Source organism: Boleophthalmus pectinirostris, unplaced genomic scaffold (assembly GCF_026225935.1).
Source record: "Boleophthalmus pectinirostris isolate CB_2022bp ecotype Guang Dong unplaced genomic scaffold, ASM2622593v1 HiC_scaffold_8, whole genome shotgun sequence".
Taxonomy (NCBI): domain Eukaryota; kingdom Metazoa; phylum Chordata; class Actinopteri; order Gobiiformes; family Gobiidae; genus Boleophthalmus; species Boleophthalmus pectinirostris.
The window spans coordinates 31,918,474-31,939,065 of record NW_026571515.1 but is presented as its reverse complement, the minus strand read 5'-3'; the positions used below and the strand labels follow the sequence as shown (position 1 = coordinate 31,939,065).

Below are 20,592 nucleotides of genomic sequence, written 5' to 3'. Positions count from 1 at the left end.
ACGAGATCTTGTCCCATCCCATCACCTTGCAGCAATCTCAATCTTTTCAAAAACAAAAAAGTTTCTCAATGCTGATTTCATGAACATAGTCAAGACAGTATTTTCATTAAACACACAAATAGCCCAATTTGTTCCTTCAAAGTCTGAAATCTGCCCCTAACCGCATGCTTTACTGACAGAAGATCGATTGTCTTTCTTAAAAAACCCAAAGCTGATCATTGACAATTAGAAATGACTCTTTCTTGATTAGACTCAAATTTGGGTCATTGTAGAGGCCTAGTACCTGTTCTATTGCGCATCGTTCAAAGGATCATGTAGTGAACATGACTGGCTCTGCTGTGTGTGATACCAGCTTCCATCAATAATGCACGACGAGGAAACTGAGATAAGACAGGTCTCCGTCTGGACATGACATTTAACCACAGTGACGTCTGACACAGGAGGGTTACACAGCACTACTCCTCTTCCTCACCGTTAACCAGCCTGGACCAATGCGCTTACAAAATGGGCTTCTACAAGCATGGCAATATAGATTTTATTGTTGATTTTGTGAAGCTTTCTCAAAGATTATACAAAAATGCTTCCAATGATGGAGCATTAGCTGTTGACTTCTTGATGAACAAACCCCAAGCTGATTATTGACAATTTAAATTTTTCGATTAGAATAAAATTGGATTAATCACTGATGCATAGTCTAGAATGTAATGATGGAAAAAACCCAGATGGAGGGTAGGGCAAATATTCCTAAAACAGTCAAATAAACAAAAAAGTATTTATTTTTAAGTTGAGCCTCATCATTCTGTAGTGACACGGTCCATCATGCTATTATCAAAGCACACTAGTAAAACATATTATTATTTTCTTATAAACATTGTATCTTTTTGCTCCCTGCTCCCAGCTCAATAGCTCAAATTAACAGCAGACCAATCTAAGTCTGTGAGAGCAAGACACAACTTTTGTTAAGTGACTCTCCAGGCACAAAAATATTAATTTCATTCATTGACTGACAGTCACATTTGTTATCATAATGTTGTAAGTGTTTTGCTTTGCATGATAGTAGACAAGATAAGCAGAGAAAGAGACACGCACAACTAACTCTAACTTAACATAATGCCAAGACAAGATGCCCTTTATACAGTAGACGCACCAGATATTATCATCCAGCAGGACCAGCTCTGACAACATCTGCATTTTGAACCTTTACCAGTAGACTGGATTGTCTACAAAAGCTAGGACATCAAATAAACACAAATAATTCTTGCCTTTGTTTCACATATAATGAAACTCTAACAGCCATATCTACAGCTTTATTGTCTACTTTATCTAGTTCTATTGATGGTTCAGATGCTATCCTCAGGCTCCAGCCCAAATCATCTCAAAACACAACAGTAACAAAGACCTGTCCCGTCTCAGGAGGGAGGAGCTCAAAGACTGGCATTTCTTTCATCCCTTGCCCCCCTTTTCAGACATCGACTTCAGTGTACAGCTTAACCCCATGGGCCCATATCTGACCCTTTCATTCAGGTTTAAAGGCTTCTGTTGGCACACTGGAAAAACAAATCAAAGTCATTATGTTGCATCATATTTGAGTGACTCGCAGCAGTGATTGTTGTCAGCTGAAGCACTGCAATAAAAAACATTTCACACTCAATTTTGATACCATGATAACATTATATTTCATACAATATAAGGTGATTTTCAACTCAAAATAATTTATTATAGTATTGTGTTATCAGTTAGTTTTATTGGTTCAAGACATTCAACTTTTCAAGGTTAAATGTCCTTAAATGTCCCTCACAGGCCAGTGTTTTGGCTTGACAGACTTGCTGAGTACATAAAGCAGAATATTTTGTTCTTTTTTTGCTTTTTAGTACAAATAAATAATTACACAAAATGTGACTCTCATTGGTTTGCGGTAAAAAAGGGATGTGAGTTTGTAGTAAATTCATTTGGGGAAAATAATCAAAATCAGCACTAAATATCAGCCCAAAAATATTAGTTGTTCTGGATTCTAAACAATTTGGAGCAACCATGAAAAAAGATTGTGAGACCTTTGATAAACAAATTGAATCTTGACAATACCAAAAGTATATCATTGTGTCAGTATATAGGCTTATGCAACTAAGATACAACCACTAGGGCTTTTAAAATAATTACATTTGTGTGTGAAACAGACTTGCAGTTCATAAATAGTTCTTAGTAATTTATAGTTTAGTTTTTTTGTAAACATCTTCTCATAGAAATCTTGTGGCTCATTCAGTAGAGCATATAGATTTTTTTCCAATCCCTTGCTTGAAGTTTACATTAGTCACTGAAGAAACACGTCTTTTATTTAATTAAATGTAAGCAAGTCAACCTTAATATTGATCATCTTTCTTATCAAACCATTGCCCCCTATGTGTGATTGATCAGTGAAGACCCTCCCCGTCAGCCATGTTTCTCCCCTCTATCCCCTCATTCTCTGTTTGTACATATGAGTCATCCCAAGTGATTTCAGAGGTCTGAGCTCATGGCAATTTATAACAAATCCCTCACTAGAAAGAGCATTCTCTATGAATATAAAACACTTGTAGCTGCACCATCTAGTGGCCAAAATGATAAAATGCTAGATAAAGCATACATTTTCTCAGCAATTTTAAGTAGGCCTGCCTATAGCTTTGTTTTTGAGCAACAGGAACACTTTATATTTTTGGTATGCCAGTATTGTATATATTATATGTAGCATTTGTTCTAGCCATAGTGGAATTCTTAGTTAGTTAGTAGTAGTAGTAGTAGTAGAAGAAGTATGGTAGTAATAGTATAGTAATAGTAAAACTTCTATTTATATATTTGATTCTTGCTAGACATTTTGAATATCTTCTATCTCTTAATGCAATATAAGTGTGAAACATATTAACAAGACAAATTACAGCCCCTCCACTACTTCTCTGCCATAACTTAATTAAGCAGAGATCAATGTAATCATACTCATAGTGGGTGTCACAGGCAGCCGTCCTCAAAATTAATTAAAACTATTGAATGTGGAGTTCAAAATGAGCTCATAAAACGATATTGATGGCGGTAGTGGTTATCCCTCTCATGATTCAGGCTGTATAAGTGTAGAGTGCTTATTAAAACAATAGACCTGGGGTAATTTAAAGAGTGACCAAGTGCGTGGGACTCTCAGGAAGTCGGGCAATCTAATCAATTAATATTAGCACAGTGGGTATGATGGAGGAGAGGTAGTGTGCACCAGATTGCTGCTTTGAAGTGGTCCCTATCTCAAATTAACATCACTGAGTTACAGTTGTGCAGGAAATTGCTGGGTTTGAGATGGCAGGACATGACAACCTTCTAGTCTTTTTCAGTTGAGATGGGAACAGGTAAAACACAATAGTTCATATGATTTATTTAGAATGTTTATTTTTATACCAATTTTTCAAACATTCATAAACTAAATATGATTCCTTTAAATTTCTGTTGACTCTATAAAATATAACCAATACACAAATATCATCTCTCTAACAATCAATCTTTCTCTAACATCTGAGAAAGATTCAAAGTCTATACTATAGATATGGAAATGGCCAATAAGTTTGTTTGTACAGGTACCAAGAAGAAAAAAAAAACATTTTTATGAACAAAAAAATCATATCACTTTTACAATTTTGACACATTTTGAGACATGTTTCTTTTACAAGCAGAAGGGCTGCGCAATTAAAATTTTAATCAAGATAAAGATTCTGTCATTTCTAATTGTCAGTCAGTGATACACTTGGCCTTTTTAATCAAGAAATCCACAGCCAATCTCCTGTCTGTAAAAGCTTGTGGTTTGGAGCTGATTTCAGAATTGGAGAAAAGAAATTTGACTATTTTTTTTAGCAATGATTAAAAGTCAGCCCTGATTGTTTATGTTCAGGAAATGAATATCGATAGACATTTTTATTTGTGTTTAATCAGACAAAATAGGATGGATTTTTTTGTCACATTGCTGAGTCCTGTGCAGGCATTTTAATTTTAACAACATTATCTGTCTGCATTGCATAGTTGTAGCAGCAGAGCACAACACAACCATAGTCCAGAGTCCGGCCCATTCTGCCCTCATTAAGTCAGCTGTTGAGTTTCTTGTTGACAGGCCACAACACCAGTCAATACACCAGAACAGTCAGTATCGATCCTTGTGTGGTTAATGCTATGCCACTCCTTTGTGTGGACTGAGAAGGAGGAGGAGGACACTTGGTTTTTAAGGAGATGTGGTCCGGTCCTGGAGGAGGATGCATTGGCTGCCCTGTGCTGGGGGAGGCTCAGGTACAGCTGCTGTTTAGGGCCAGATGTATAGAGCAGCCTCATTCTGTCAGGTGCAGAGGACGGAGCGTGTGGCTTTTTCAACTTTGTATCCGAGAAGGTTTTGTTGCAACCTCAATCTGTCATTTGTACAAAGTAGTAAAGTAGTAAAAAGTGTACTGAGATTGCTTCTTTAATAGTCAAAAGACAAAGGGGATTATTGTTAATAATATATTGAGGTGCGTGTGGGGATGGGCCATATTGTATTGAGCGTGACTTAATATATTTTTGATTGGGCGATACAGAATTTAGAAATTGCGATATAATTTGTGCTGTACTGCAGCTACTGCTATCGCCTAGAGCAACTCAAGCATTGACTGTGGAGGCTGCAGATAATTACATTTGTACAGGCCTACAGATAAATTGTATGTAGGTCATATCACCCAGAAAGTGGTTTAGTGCACAAAGGAAATGTTTAGATATATTAGCATATCCCATGTCATTAGATAGTTATAATAAAATCCTATTGGTAATTGTTTGCACTACATTTCCCAGAATCCTTAATCTATTAAAAAAACTAAGCCTGGTGAAGTCCTTAAGGCTGCCTGGATGCTTGTTGCTTTATGTAACATTTTGTCAAATTATTTTACCTCATAGGTGTATGGGCTTAGGGCTTTCATGGTTTTAATTACTTTAATGAGAATAATAAATAAGAGATGCATAGTTTATTATACTAGGTTGAAAATTAGTTTAATAGCTTAATATCTAATGCTGGGACATTTACAGTACAATATTATATAATAATAATTTTTGAAAGTCCTGGAAGCTGTAGAGTTAAATCCAGGGAGAATTTCAAATCCGGCTTTTGGTTACCATGCCAACAAATCCCTGAGACAATAGGTGACTTGTCATTACCAGTCTGAGTGCTTATTTCATGTTCAAGGATGTATTTACCACTCAGGCCTCAAACAAAGTCCACTTATAGAAGTCTGTATCAAACGCTGCTCTTTTGAAGTGAAACTACAAAGCTAAAAGTGGCTTATGTGCTGCCACTCGTGTCATTTCACTGTATTATGATAGATTATATAGAATAGAGATAATCTGGGTTGAATTTTTGCCTTTGTTTCTGTGCAGATGACTGAAGGCAGACTGTGCCAAGTGCAGCTGCTGGACGACAGGAAGCTGGAGCTGCTGGTTCAGGTAAAACACATTGAAATAGTAGACACATGTATAGAGTTTCATATAGCATTTCTTGTATTGATACTTTGCTGTAACATCAGGCTGGGAGTATTCTACATGTACCTCTATGGTGAAATGTTCAGAAGACAATGCATTAACAAACACTGCCAAAAAAGTTTTATGTTTTTAAGTTTTAAAATACAAAATGGATTTAAACAGCACATTTGTAGAAGCATGTGCTGTGCTGTTGGCTAATGCTAGCTAGCTTGTGACTTCTTGAATTTTGTGTGTTGTTGTCTAAGTTTAAGCGCACATATCATTTCTCATCATGTTGTAGTTCCAACTAAGTCAGATATTTCTGGTCAGACTGTGTTAAAATAAAAATCAGATTAAGTCTAAATTGAGTAACTTTGAGTTTCTAGCAGAGTAGTACTTTCAGTTAGCTTCACACTCCTAGGGAATGCTGATGACATGAGCTGTAAAGTATCAGTTAGGTAGTGATGGTAACATTTTGCACCACAACAGACAATATTTTATCATTTTCTAAATCATGACTAAACATTGCCAACATTAAGAATAAAAAAAGGTTATAGCCAAAAACTGTACTGCTGAGTGCCACGAAAAAAAGCCCACATACCTCCTGTACTGCCCATAATAGATTTAATTCAGTCAATCCATAAGAGATAACACACCACTAAATCTACAAAACAGACATAATATATGAAAATATCTGTGTAAAAAATAATATCTTTCATATATTATGCTGTTTTCTGATCTATGTTATAACATTTCCTCATCACAAGCATATCTGGAGTTGAGTTTTGTTTCATTCACATGTTTAACAGAGAAACCCTGCGTATTTGGGCTGAGTTCTTTTCTTAAACTGAAAACACCACATTGTGATGTCACAGCAGTACATGAAGTGCTCCGCTGTGTTTTTAAACGCCATACATCTTTATTAGAATCATCTGGATAATTTCAGCCCTGGAATTACCCATCTCTACTGAACAAAAGTAAAAGGTAGCTGTTAACTTGAAAACTACCTCTTCATGGCATCACAAGGTGGAACAGAGCAGTTTGAACTTGAGAGATGTAGATAGACTAATAATAAAGGGTTACTCAAACATGTGTGAATGAAACAAAACACAACCCCAGGTATGTTTTTGAGGAGGTAACATCCTTTTTGTGTAGTATAGGACATTTAAATGACTGCAGTGACCTAATGCAACATAATGCTGCACTGTGTGGACATGAAAAAAATAATTATGCCATAATAATTATGACTTACAATTATATAGCAATTGTATGTATATGTAATACATTTAAAAAAAAAATTTTCTCTCCAGCCAAAGCTTCTGTCATACGAACTCCTCGATTTGGTCTCCTCTCATTTCAACCTCAAAGAGAAGGAATTCTTTGGTCTGGCATATTCTGATGATCAGTAGGTTTTTGTTTATACTTATGTGAAAATTGTACTTTTTTGATTATCTTTGAGTTTTAAACCTCCTTGCTTCTTACAGTGGCCAGCGCAAATGGTTACAAATGGACCGCAGAGTTCTTGATCATGACTTTGCAAAGAAGACGGTGCCTATTCCCTTAAGTTTCCTGGTGAGGTAAGGAGCTGTTTTGTCATGCAAAGCACACAGTTTCCAGTAGGAGGAGCAGTCATTATTGACATTGACCCACCAAGGGTAAAGTCTGACATAACACTGTAACAAAAACAAAATAAACTCATGAATTTAAATGTGGACTATGTAGCTTTTCCTGTGGGGAGCTAGAATCAGCTACTGTCTCTACGGAGATGTTATTTCTTTGCCTGGGATGTCCCACAGTATAGCATTAATCATTATTTATTAATTTATTTATTTAATAGTGTTTTTAGGAGTGCAAAATACATTGAAGTTCCATAGTGCACCTTTAAATTAGTTCTTATCTCGATATTAAAAGTTTAGTTTAAAGTGATTTACTTTGGAATTTTTTATTTTTTTTTCTGAAAAAACGTTGAGTAACTTACCGTAATTTTCATATCTTAAGTCAAATAGTTACGGCATTCCTTCTTGCAGTGAACAGCCTTGACAGCTGATTAGTAGATTCTTGTTGCTGGGAAACACCTTAACACAATACGCACATTTCTTTTTACCAGGTTTTATGTGGAAAGCATAACCCAACTTAAGGACATCATAACTGTGGAACTGTTCTATCTGAATGCTAAATCTGCTGTGTACAATGTAAGTATTTGGGTTTGTTGATCTGTCTTTAAAACAATAGGAACACTTGTTACGTTGATGTTTCATAGGAGCTCTCTCGTGATTCACTGTCTGTCGACCTCTGCAACAACTCAGCTCTGCAGATTGTGGCTTCAGGCTAGACTTTTTGCATGCTTTTGACTGAAATGTAAAAAATTACAAATGCAGATAATGATTCTGTTTGATAGAAAAAGATTGCTGCAGGGTTAGAGTGAATTCTGCTTTTACAATGTTATAGTTATTTTAAGTTTTTGTTGTGTTTATGTTATGTTTTACAGGGTCTTATTGAAGTGGAAAGTGAGAACGTCTTCAAGCTGGCTGCCAGTGCTCTGCAGGTGACATGTTATGGCCTAGTATACATAAGTAAACACTGCATTAGCATATTTATTTGCTAACAAGAGTCCTTTGTTTACCAGGAGGCCAAAGGAGACTACAGCAGGTAAGGATGGATGATTTTCTTGTTTTAAAATGTGATGATGTCTTACTTCCATATGGGGGGCAAAGGTAATTTTTCCTATTTTCATATAATATGACAATCTACATGTTGAAACTGATCTAATTACTTTTATGTGGACCCAATCGTGATTAAAGTGGAGCTACATAATTCATCAGATGTCTCCATGGTAATCCTATTGTTTTTCCTAGAATGTTCCACAGTGTGGTATTAAATGTATCTATCTCCATTGCGACAAGTAGGTCATGCCACTAGGACAAATTACAGGCTAGATCTGTAGAGAGGCCACCTCACTCAAACAAAACGATTGTTTTCAAGACAGTCCTTAGTAAAAAAAAAAAAAAAAAAGTAATTATATGGTTTAACATTATACTGTGAGACATTCCTGACATCTGCATGGGGCCAAGCTGGTGGTGGAAAGTAACATGCTGCATCTTTAAAGACCTACACCTGAAAACCCATCAATAAATCATAAACGATGTGTTAAACTGTGACTGGACAAGTTCATAGTGAGCTTTTAACCTGCTGTGTGCCTGTACGCAGCAGGTCTCTTGTATATGTGGAGCACTGACAACAAGATCAATAGCAATGTTATGCCAAGCTTTCCACTGTGCACTGAGGAGCTTACATCTGAGGTCTAATGACTACCATAGAGCTGATAGAAACATACTGTAGTAGAGATATGTTAACATCATATATAGTAGAGGAGGGAGAGGAGCCAAGGAATTGATTTTATGCACACAATTTACAAATAGAAATACAGTTATATGAAAATCGCTTAGTAAAATAGAAGTAGGAATTAGAGATGTTATTAAATGTTGTTTTTACCAAACCTCCATTGGCTACTGTCTTTGTGTTCTTGGAAGAAACATGCTGACTGAATTTAGACAAGGCAAATGTGTTAATGTAATTAAAGGTCCTATATTACAAAAAATATTATTGTGAGCTTTTAGCCATGTTATACCCCCCATCACTAATTGTGTTTTGTTTCATTCACACATGCTTGAGTAATCTTTTATTATTATTTTGTCTAAATCTACAAAGCTCAAAATGTTCTGTTCCACCTTGTGATGTCATGTAGCGGTAGTTTTCAAGTTAAACTACTTTTACCTTTTGTTCAGTAGAAATTGGTGGCAATTCCAGGGCTGGGATCATCCACATGATTGCAGTGAAGCTGTATGGAGTTTAAAGACACAGTAGAACACTTGCTGTATTAGCACAAGACATCACAAGGTGTTTCAGTCTAAATATGGAGGGTTTGTGTTTTAAACATATGTGAATGAAAGAAAACACCTCCAGGTATGTTTTATGTTTTATTATTATTTTCTTACTATTGGATACAATTTGTGTATGTAATATTATACAGTAAACTATGCTTGCGGACATGCATCGTGCTTTATGTTGGCTCCTTTTGTATTTTGTAATGTACATTATATTAAAATCTATATTTATCCCCCAGCGATGAAAACACAAGAAGTGAGTTGAAAAAATTGCCTACTCTACCTACCAAAGTACTGAAGGAACACCCATCCCTAGCATACTGGTGAGTTATATTGCGTCTTGCATACCGAGTCATTTGTGAATGTCATATTTTTTTTCCATAATGTAATGATTATGTTATGACTTCGCAGTGAAGATCGAGTTATTGAGCACTATAAACAGCTCAAGGGAGTCTCGAGAGGGCAGGCTATTGTGCAGTAAGTATTGAAATTACACTTGGCTACAGTAACAATATAAAAGGTCTTATAAATCTTTTGGGGTATATATTGTTCCCACACAAATAACAACTCCCCTCTGAAGAACTGTGATCCATAGCTTAACTGACTGCCTAAAAGTTCATATCATTTCACATTCAAAGTAAATCTGATGTACTGTTTTGGTTGTAGGTATTTGACATTGGTTGAATCACTGCCAACATATGGAGTGCACTACTATGAAGTTAAGGTAGGTTTACAAGGATGATTCATATTAAATAATAGCAACTAAGCCTTTCACAAATTTGTTTATAATCACATGCTGTCACAGGATAAGCAGGGGATCCCGTGGTGGCTGGGAATCAGTTATAAAGGCATTGGCCAGTACGATCAGCAGGACAGGCTCAAACCACGAAAGGTAATTCATTTTATTAAATATGTTATATTTAATTTGAAATTATAGATGGTATAGAAGGTTAGGTTTAAATAGTGTCATACAGTAACTTTTGGGCAATTCTCTCAACCCTTCAGGGAGTGGAGTGTCAATTGAAATGTTGTCTTCTGTAATCTCAGTTTATTTTATCATAACTTTTATTCACTTTTGTCTTAAACATAATAATCTTTGAAGTCTATTTTAAGAATTCATAAGGTACATTATCAGAAAATTGGGTACATTTCCTAGTGTCCCACCGTGTTTATATAATTGTTATGACAACGGTGCTACTCACTCAGAATCCATGGATACATAAGTGATGAATAAGTGAATCTTATATAATGCCACATCAAATAGAGAGCCCTGTGTTGGGTTTATAGCAAAGTTTTAGTCAAATCTGGCAACCCAGAGTTAGAAGCTCATTCTGCTTTCTCACTGATAACAACTGTGACTTGAGAACCAAAACACAAAAAGTACATGTAAACAACTTTCATATTATGTTGTATTTTGTAATTGTGAATAAATCTATGTTACAAATGTTATTAGTAAAATCAACGTTTAATTTCAACATGGTCAATTATTCCCAAAGACACCACAATGTTTATAAAATATTAAGGGAAATTTCTTCATCTGCAGTACATCCTGCAAACAGTGGTTTTGTTGCTATTTCTTAACATTTGGGGCTGAGGTTCAGGGTGTATGCAGGGATTTCTTGTTTGTGATGATTCACCAGCTTTAATGCATGCATCATCTGTTTCACTCAGACAAAGGTGAGGCTTCTGTCACAGACGAGGCCAGACTTGATAAAACTGGAATACTTGAGTGTAGGAATCTCTGGAAATATTTTCACATTGAAGTTCTAAGAAAACAATTGCTTCAATTAGTGAACTTGCCAGAACAATTATCAATATACTGGTACACAGTGCAAACCTTAATGTTTTACTTGGACTCTACATTGAGTCTAGACTGTAATAAATAAGTAAGTAGCTGTAATCATTTCAGAACGGTTTTAATGATTTGGTGCTGTATAATCTTAATTAAAAACTTGTTTTAAGAATACTTATTCTGTAGACCTTGTATTTAAAGTAATTTTATCCATATGGTAGATACCTTAGCTTCATACTAGAAATAAATATTGAAAATATTAAGTAGCAAATAACATAATCTAGATCTAACTAGTTATTATATATTGCCCAAATATCTACAACTGCTACTAATACTTCTATAAATACTACTGCTACTGCTGCTACTACTGACTGACAGCTGACTAATACTTTAAAGTTAATTTACTAGGCCCATATTATGCTATTTTCTGATCTATGTTATAATGTTGTTTCTTTGCCCTAAACATACCCGGGGTAGTGTTTTGTTTTATTCACACGTGTTTAACACAAAAACTTTGCATATTTAGGTCCTTATCTCATACAGAAAACTACCTGTTCCACCTTGGGATGTCATGTGGTAATACAGGAAGTACTCCACTGTGTTTTTAAACTCCATACACCTTCACTTGGAAAATTTCAGCCATGGAATTTCCTACTAAACAAAAGGTAAAATGTAGCTATTAATTGGAAAATCACAACGTGGGACAGAACATTTTGAGCTTTGGAGATGTAGGTTACTCTAACAAGTGTGAATGAAACAAAATACAACTCTCTGTTTTTGAGGAGGTAACAGCATTCTAACATGTCTTAAAGAGTTAATCTTTGCATATTATATGGCCTTTAAACCATGTACAAGATACATTTTTACAGTGCTGTGGTGATTTCAGAGTTATTGCATTTGAAATAATGGAACATGAGACAAGGGAAATGCTTGCGTGTCTTTATTGGCCTTAATCCAAGTTGAGCAAGTCAGATCCTGGCATTGCACACTGGTGTGTTTTTGGAGGAGAGAGGAGGGTTTGAGGTGGTGATGTCGCAGTTAGAAAGGGGTGGGGCAGGGGGTGGGGTTAGAGTGTGTTATGAGAATACCTGAGACAAGTCACAAGTTGACAAGAGATTGAACAAACTGTTGTGTTAACACTGTGGGATTTAACCACTTGACTAAACAAGACTTCCAAGCCATCCAAAGCCATACTGGTAAGACTGGATGCTACTCCTATTTATTTTACAATTACATTTGGTGCATATGGTTCTTTTTAGATAGAACTGTTGTTTTGTTGCATATTATATTGTAACATCTAGTGCAAAGTTCATCAAAAGCTTACCATAGACACTTACAATAGAGCATTTCTACATTGTGAGTTCCATGTATGGCCTTTAGCAAACTTTTATAATCATTTTGTGAACATATTTCTTTTAAACGGGGTTGCAGTTTTTTGTATGTGCTATTTACTATGCTATGTATTATTTACATTTTTTAATATTCCTTTTTACATAGGATTGTGGTTGTATTACTCCACCAATAGGCGTATCCATGTGTGTCAGACTAATGAAGATTAGCACAGTTGCCATAGCAATCCACATTTCAAAACACACTATCTGATCTTTTGAAAGGTCAAATATCCCCAAATGTTTATAACATTTAAACTTACAAACAAGAAGCTAAAAAATTATTATGGAATACTTTTAGATTTTTGGATTCATATGTTACCTCTGGGGTACTTTAAAAGTTACAGTGTTTACTAGAGATTGTTGTTTTGCATATTAATTGCTATTTGCATACTATCCAACAGATTTAATCATTAATTACAATACATTTTTTAACATTTTTTTCTTGGTATCTGCTATGCTATGTCAGCTAGGGCTCTTAAAAACTACCTTTGTACAATTTTTTTTCAAAGGATTGTTGATGAAATGCATATTCCCTTCTCCAAACTTATCAAAGCACATTTTTACAATCTTTTCACATGTGTACAAAAGTTTTGCTACCAATCCTCCGGGTGCGTTCGTCACTTCTTGTACAGACACACTCAGGTTCAGTGACTCATGCTTTGCTCATACTTAGTTTGTCAGGCAGCACCTGCGAAATGGAAGAATTTGCAATGAGCCACAGATAGTGTTGTATATGACAGTCAGTGATCATACATATGCCATCCAGCTGTGTATTTCCAGACATGGCATACCCCCAAACAGCACAGACACTAATCACAGTTTTCAATACAGTCTGGTATTTTTAATGACTGTGGTCAAAGAGGCTAGTAAAAACAACTGTGTATTATTTCCACAGCAATGTAGTATGTATGCTATGCTAGCTGCACCATATTTAGTAGTTTTGTCTTAAAAATGTATATATGTACAATAACTTTTCTGGTGGAGCTTGGAATGCTCTACAGTATGACAAGCAAATAACACTGAAAGGCCAAATTACGGGTAGATGTGGAAAGGCAACCCCACTAGCAGGAAAAATGCTTGTTTTTCAAGGCTTTTTTGAGGAATAAAAACACAAATAATACAATTAATGCAAGATGGATTAGTTTAATGCCATACTGTAGAACATTTCAGGCAAAGGAATAATATCTCCATGGAGACAAGCAGGTAGCGGATCCTCCACCAGAAAAATGACATATTGCACAACTAGTTACAGCTAGTAATATATCTGGAATGGATTTGTTGTTTTAACTTTCTTTTGAGAACTTTGATGACAGTGGATTAATGTGGATATGAATTTTAATTAAAGGGTGGAGTTGGTTCATTTCAGTTTAGTCTACTCCCTGTTCAGTTTTGGTGTCAGTATGGGAAACATTTCAACTTTACAAAAATAGTGCTTTTGCAAATTGTTAGCAGTATTGTCATAATATAAAATATGGATTGTTCTGCATATATTTCATAATAACTTGAAACTTAACTTAACATATTTGTAACAGTATAGAAGATATTTTTCCTGTATTTATTGAATAGTAAGTGTTTCATATTTATTAATTGCAGCTGTACCAATGGAAGCAACTTGAGAACCTGTATTTCCGTGAGAAGAAGTTTGCCATAGAAGTGAATGATCCACATAGGTGAATAGATCAACTATTTATATATTACAGATCTGATTACATTTCTTCACTTCCTTGTTCAGTTTAAGTCAGCTAATATTTTGTTCCTCCTCTTCTCTTCTGGTGCAGAAGAGCGGTTACAAAGCGCACTTTTGGACAGACAGGCCTCCTCATCCACACATGGTACGCTAGCCACTCTCTCATCAAAACCATCTGGGTAATGGCCATTAGTCAGCATCAGTTTTACCTGGACAGAAAGCAAACCAAAGTAAGAGCTGGTTGTATTTAGAATATTCACACAATCAAAGTTGTTGCTTGTTTATATTTATTTTAATTCTGCACTTGTAGGCTAAGTTAGGGACAACAAGAAGTTTTGAAGAAATTGCAATGGATCTTACAGAACAAGGAGGAGCAAAAATAACCAAACTTGGAGAAACAGGCATTAAAAATGACTTGATCACTGCCAGCAATGGAAGCTTGGTGTCTACAGGTAATTATAATATTGTGTTTCAAAACTGTAGCCTATTAAACAGTGACACAGCAGTCTTCAGTGATATTCAAATTACGACAAATAAAGTTAAACGTGAAATTATTTGAATAAGGAGGCATTGGTATTCTACTGGCTTAAATGAGTTTTGTTCTCCAACAGAATCAGGAGACTCAGAGATGAGTGAAGAACAGAAAAAGGAGAAGCTGTGTGAGCTAAGAAAAAAAGAGCAGGAGATTCAGGACATTCTGAACAAGAAGACGAAGGAGCTGAAAAAGATCTGTCTGCGAGAGGCGGTAAGAAATCAATCCAGTGGTGCCTTAATGGTTTCATTTCCATCACCCTGGCATTTATTAGAGGACAAGCAGCACTTGGTTTACACTCAAGTCAAATGTTTTGTTTTCAGGAGCTGACAGGCAAACTGCCAAAAGAGTATCCACTGAGCTCTGGAGAAAGACCCCCTCATGTCCGGCGGCGAGTTGGCACAGCATTCAAGTTAGATGACCTTTTCCCCTACAATGAGGTCTGTGTACAGCCCAGTACTGCTCTGCAGGTTCACTGAGAGCAATTTACACATTTATAGCTTATGAAATATGTATGGAGTTTTGTTAATCTGGATTGTGTGAACAGGACCCTATCCTCAGAAACCTCGAGAGCAGGTTTGCCCTGCAGCAGAAGATTGTGGAGGCAGCTAAAAAACTGGCAAATGAACCAGAGATATGTAAAACTGTGAAGAAGAAGCGGAGAAGGAACTGTCTGGATGCTATGCACAAACTGCAGCAGATCGAGGATGAGATGAACCAGTACAGAGTGAAGAAAGGGAAGAAGCCCACGCAGCGCGCCTCTGTCATCATCGCAGGTGCAGTGGATACATTTGTCTAGACTGCATTATTAGAACTATATTTTAATATTATTGACTACTCATTACTTATTTATTATTTTATGTGTGCAGATGCACTTCCCCGCTCAGACTGCGGCTCAATGTCCAGCCTCCCTCAGGACGACGGTTAGTCAAAAAAATCCTGGTGATGTGTCAGATCCAGCGCTCATTGGCGTGTGTGTGTGTGTGGTTGTATATGTGTGCATGTGCGGATGTGTGTATGTGTGTGTGCTAGAGTTTTAACCTCTTTCTGTTTGTGTTCATGTTCAGAGGACTCAGACTCATGTCAGAGGCCACGCTCCTGCTCTGTACAAAGCACCCCTCAGCTCAGCCCCATGAGGTCCCTGGGAGCCGACTATGAAACCGACAGGCAGGGGTCAAACAGGGAGAATCAGCACAGCAAGAATCATAATAGGTACTGTGTTATTTCTGAGCAACTGATCAAAACATTTATTTTCATTTGACTGGTGGTGACATCATGTTTTGGCAGTATTGATATTGTTATTTGCCAGCCATTCAGCAGCCCTGATTCCTGGTTTTTCCTGATTTTATTTTACCCTGTCCCTTATAATTTACCCTTTTAGATTAGCTCCTGAGAGCATGGAGGTGCCTAACTACTACCAGAAACCCAGACAGGTGTCCTCTGCCAACAATAGCCCTTATAAAAGCCTCCCCCGAGCTCCTCGAGATGCATGCAGCATGCCGCCCACCCCCATAATGACCCGCAACGCCTACAGCAGCAGCCAGCTCAGGTGTGAACTTGCTTCTTTTATGTGTCTTTGATTATTTGTTATTTTTGACCTCCTAAATATAATTTGACTATTAACCAACTCATAACTAAACAGATTGATCTTGAAAGTTGCAGTGTTCATTATGTTTGTGCTCCTCAGGTCTGAAGGCTCTCCACATTGCTTTAGGCATCGCAGTGGCAGTCTGGAGTCACAGCCACATCTGAGGAAACATAAAGACTCTGAAAAACCCATCTTTATCTTGTCACCAGCCCATCGCAGTAACAGCTCCGAGCCATTAGAGGACTGCTCCTCCTACACAAGTCAGTCTAGCCTGGAGTTATGTGGGGCCACAAACTCCCACTATAGTACTCTGGACTCTCGAAGCTCCACCATGCATCGCCTACACAGGAAGCTGGATGTGTATGGAAACACAGGGAGCATGCCCAACCTGGTGCCTCACAACTCCAGCAGTTACACATGTGAAACCCCTGCACACTATGCACCCAGTACCTACTATGGTTCAGGCTATTCGGACATGGAGCCTTATGCTAATGGTGCCTATGTGTATGAGAGTGAGGTGGAGGGCCACTACAACCTGCACCCTTCATACCAAATGAATGGGTACAACGGACACGACAGATACAAGCATTACAATGACAGAGCAGACAGCCTGGCTCAGAATCCTTATGCCACTATGAGGCCCCCCCGAAGCAGGGAAGGACCCAGGACTGAGGGGCTAGCTAAAAACATGCAGAAGGCCCTAGTGGCAGAGCACCTGCGTGGCTGGTACCACCGCAGCAGAGTGCCACCTGGAGGAGGCAGAGGGATGCTCATGGGGTATGACTTTGACCCAGGATCACAGCTCAGCTTGGGCTACCAGACTATGCCTGCAGCCATCAGTCATTCCAGCAGAACCACCTCTTTCTCTTCTGGTAGGAAGACAAACACGTAACCTTTTTTTACTCCACATTTTATGATATAAAAATAGTCAACATGATGGATAGATAGATAGATAGATAGATAGATGTGGTGATAGAGATGATAGAGAACGTGGTGACAAAAATGAGACCGCTTATAAATTATTCTGTCAGTTGTAAGAAAGAGCCATTTGAATCACTATGTGATGCTCTGAGACGAGAGCTTCTCTAAAGCTCTACTAGTGGCCCAACTATTCAAGAGTTTGAGAGCAATAGGAGCAAGTTAAACCTATCACATACTTTTTTCTAACCTTTAATAGGTTTCATTTCTTTATCTAAAAACATACACAAAAACAACAGAACACAGATAAACTGTCAGAATACCTATCACATCATTTCACGTTTAGAAAATCAAACACCCCAGCTTTAAGTGTGATGACATATTTGTTATGTCCATTAACAGTCTCCCTAATGTAGTGTTTCCATTCACAACAAATGATATGCCACCATTTACTGCATGTATTTATAGCTTTATACCCTGCCTTGTTTACAGTGTCGTCAGTTGAGAGTGTGGGTAACTGGCGTAACCAGCTGGCAGTGGGCTTGACAGACTGTGACGTGCCCGACTGTCCCCTGTACCTCCATGGAGCATGTGTGTCTCCATACAACCGCAGCCCCTCTCACACCAGGTACGGGCTGGACGTTTAGGATTGTACCAGATAACTTATGAAAAAAAAAATCTATCTGGCCCACAATGGGGAAATTGTAATGTAAGCCATGGGTTCCCAAACATTTCAAGTTGAGACACTCAAAATAAACATGCAACTGACTTGTAACCCCTACAGTCAAATGACATTGACAGTAATAAAGTTGAGAAGCAAAACATGTTTAATCAGGTTGAATATTGTTTTTATGAATAGTTTATTGTGTAAATCGGCCACATTTCCCTCAAAGATACTGTTTTCAATAACAGATTGAACACACTGTCAAAATGTTTCAATTATATCTTGAAATCAGCTCATAAATGGCACCCCCAGTTCAGTTCCCAATGACCCACTTTGGGAACCACTGAAGCAATTACACAACAGAGATAATTTATTTGTAGAGAGAGACTGTGGTGCAGTGGGTTAAGGTTTGGCCCACCAAAGGACTACCGGTTTGACAGTTGTCCCACACATGTAGGCAGGTGACTTCACTCAGATTGTGTTTTATAATATCGTGGTCATGAGTTGATGTACGTATATTCAATAAGTAAAATATATAAAGTAAAAAGACAAAGTATATGTACAAATATGACAATTTTCAAAAAAAATTTTTTTTAAGTATCATAATATCCTCCACAAACAACTAAATATCATGTCATATTCTGTATTAGATCTGTATAAACATGTTATGAAATGTGATGTATTAGTTTGTCAGTTCATATTTCAGCCTTTTTATCAATTCTTTTGGATGTGTTTAAACCTTGAACTTGGAACAGAATCGCATTATTAAAACATAAATAGCAAATCTAATCGCAATTTGAATGCTTGTTAGAAAAATCTCAATTAGATATTTTCCCCAAAACTTTCAGTCTTAGTTCATGGTTTGATGATTACTTCTTTTAACAAATTGTTTATGTTGTTGTCATTAATGGTCTGTGCAGATTTTCCCCAGATTGCAAAGTGTCCAAGTCTGACACAGGGCCAAAAAAATCTCAGTCAGTTGAAGGCAGTAGCTCAGCTGAACCTGGTGACAGCCAGTCTAACACTTAAGGGTGAGAGTGATCAGTGTCAGATATGGTTTACTTTATATTATTTTATTCACCATCTTTAGTCACAGTCATCATCCTCACTGGTCAACCACTTCATGTTTGAGTTACAAATCACACATCCACAGTGGCATCGTGGATAATGCTTATAGATTTTTATGTTGTTTAGTCATATTTTTGTGCATTTTGTGCATGGAAACCTATTGAGGACATTGCAGTTATTTTACATTCATTTTACATTTAGATACATTGCTGCTAATGCAATAAGTGCAATGTTTTAAAACCAATCACAGGGCAGTTCATTATTATGTAGAATGGACATCAAGCTTTACGATTGGTTGATAAGGCATTGCATTTATAAGCATTTGAACAGATGTACAATGAAGGTTACATTGTGTCTTTATTACAACAGTTTTGCATTGTTTTGTACTGTGGAATTTATGCAACTTTTTTGCATAACATGTATTTTGTCAAAATTCACTGTTCCAACATTTCAGTCTAAAATAAGATGTAAAAAATGTCAAACAAAAACAACAATCAAAAACAGTTGCATAAATCGAACCTTTAAAATAATAAAGACCACAAAACAAAAACCTTCATATGTAATAAATCATGCATCCAATGTTCTGTCAAAATATAACATATGTTCTGTCTACCTAGATATTACCTGGATCGTGGCTACATGGGCATACTCCACTGAAGAGGACCAAACCACACTTGTATTCAAACAAAGCCATCACTGGAAGCAGCACATCAAGAATATGACCGTTGTAAACATCCTTTAGTATGGCTGCGGTGCACACAGGTTGTCCAGGTTGGGGCAGATAAACTGGGACACTCTTGAATGACTTTTCCTGTGCCTTGGATGGGGTGGATTGTAGGCAGAATGTTGCACAACCTCACAGGATCCAAATGTCTACGGACAGTTTCATCGCATTCATTTTCTAAGTGTCTTTTAACAGGAACAAACTACTGCCTTATGTAGACAATAGAATGAAAGACTATGGTCCAATAGAATAGACAGTGTGGTAATATTTCTTCTTTTCACTGTTCAAATCACAATGTTTATAGAAGCATTTGTCTGGTGCCGTATTGTGTTCTCAAATGCATGGTTAGAAACTGGATTTTGATAACGAATTTTGTCTTTTTTATATTTTATCAAACCACCACTGCCGTAATTTAAGAAAAGAAAATTGTTGTTTTTCTCACAGTCTGTGTATATAGCTTAATAATAATGTTAGGTGTCATTCAACATTTTCCACCAGGATGTGAATAAATTTATGTGTGTAAGTTACTGTGTTGGTATAATTTCATAGTATTCATTTGTGCATCACTCAGCTGTTGTTGTTACGGATGTGCTCATATTACAGAAGGTGGTGATGACAAAGGGACGGGCCAGGATAAACAAATGGGTTCATGTTCCAGGATTGGATTTTGTCAGAATTTCAGATGGAGGGCAGGAGCTAATATAGCTATTTGGAAGAGATACATATTTGAAATTGGAAATCCACAAAAACTGTTGTGTTTTTTAAAATATTTTTCTTCCGTATGTGTGGTTGTGGTTTAAACTCCATTCATTTTGGGACTATTACTGAATGTTACAGGTACTTTTATCCTGCTAGACTGAAAAAGA

At 36.9% G+C, this 20,592-nt stretch overlaps 1 protein-coding gene across 1 annotated transcript; it reads left to right on the top strand.

Annotated features, from left to right (window-relative positions):
• Positions 1-5,397: 5,397 nt before the first annotated feature.
• frmd4bb (FERM domain containing 4Bb) lies at positions 5,398-20,253 on the top strand. The gene is made up of 22 exons (XM_055166119.1): positions 5,398-5,463; positions 6,789-6,883; positions 6,963-7,055; positions 7,586-7,670; positions 7,967-8,023; positions 8,105-8,127; positions 9,602-9,685; positions 9,774-9,839; positions 10,029-10,086; positions 10,168-10,254; positions 14,139-14,215; positions 14,324-14,462; positions 14,543-14,684; positions 14,844-14,977; positions 15,088-15,204; positions 15,312-15,540; positions 15,634-15,687; positions 15,832-15,976; positions 16,146-16,313; positions 16,452-17,224; positions 17,763-17,898; positions 19,620-20,253. Exons 1-22 carry the CDS (start codon positions 5,398-5,400, stop codon positions 19,657-19,659), a joined length of 2,868 nt encoding a protein of 955 aa, XP_055022094.1. The 3' UTR covers positions 19,660-20,253.
• The last annotated feature ends 339 nt before the right edge of the window (positions 20,254-20,592 follow it).

Bases quoted from the DNA above. Each gene is read 5' to 3' on its own strand.
- frmd4bb (XM_055166119.1), top strand. From the start codon at position 5,398: ATGACTGAAGGCAGACTGTGCCAAGTGCAGCTGCTGGACGACAGGAAG. The intron at 15,977-16,145 runs GTACTGTGTTAT...TTACCCTTTTAG, and splicing joins CACAGCAAGAATCATAATAG to ATTAGCTCCTGAGAGCATGG. The intron at 16,314-16,451 runs GTGTGAACTTGC...TGTGCTCCTCAG, and splicing joins TACAGCAGCAGCCAGCTCAG to GTCTGAAGGCTCTCCACATT.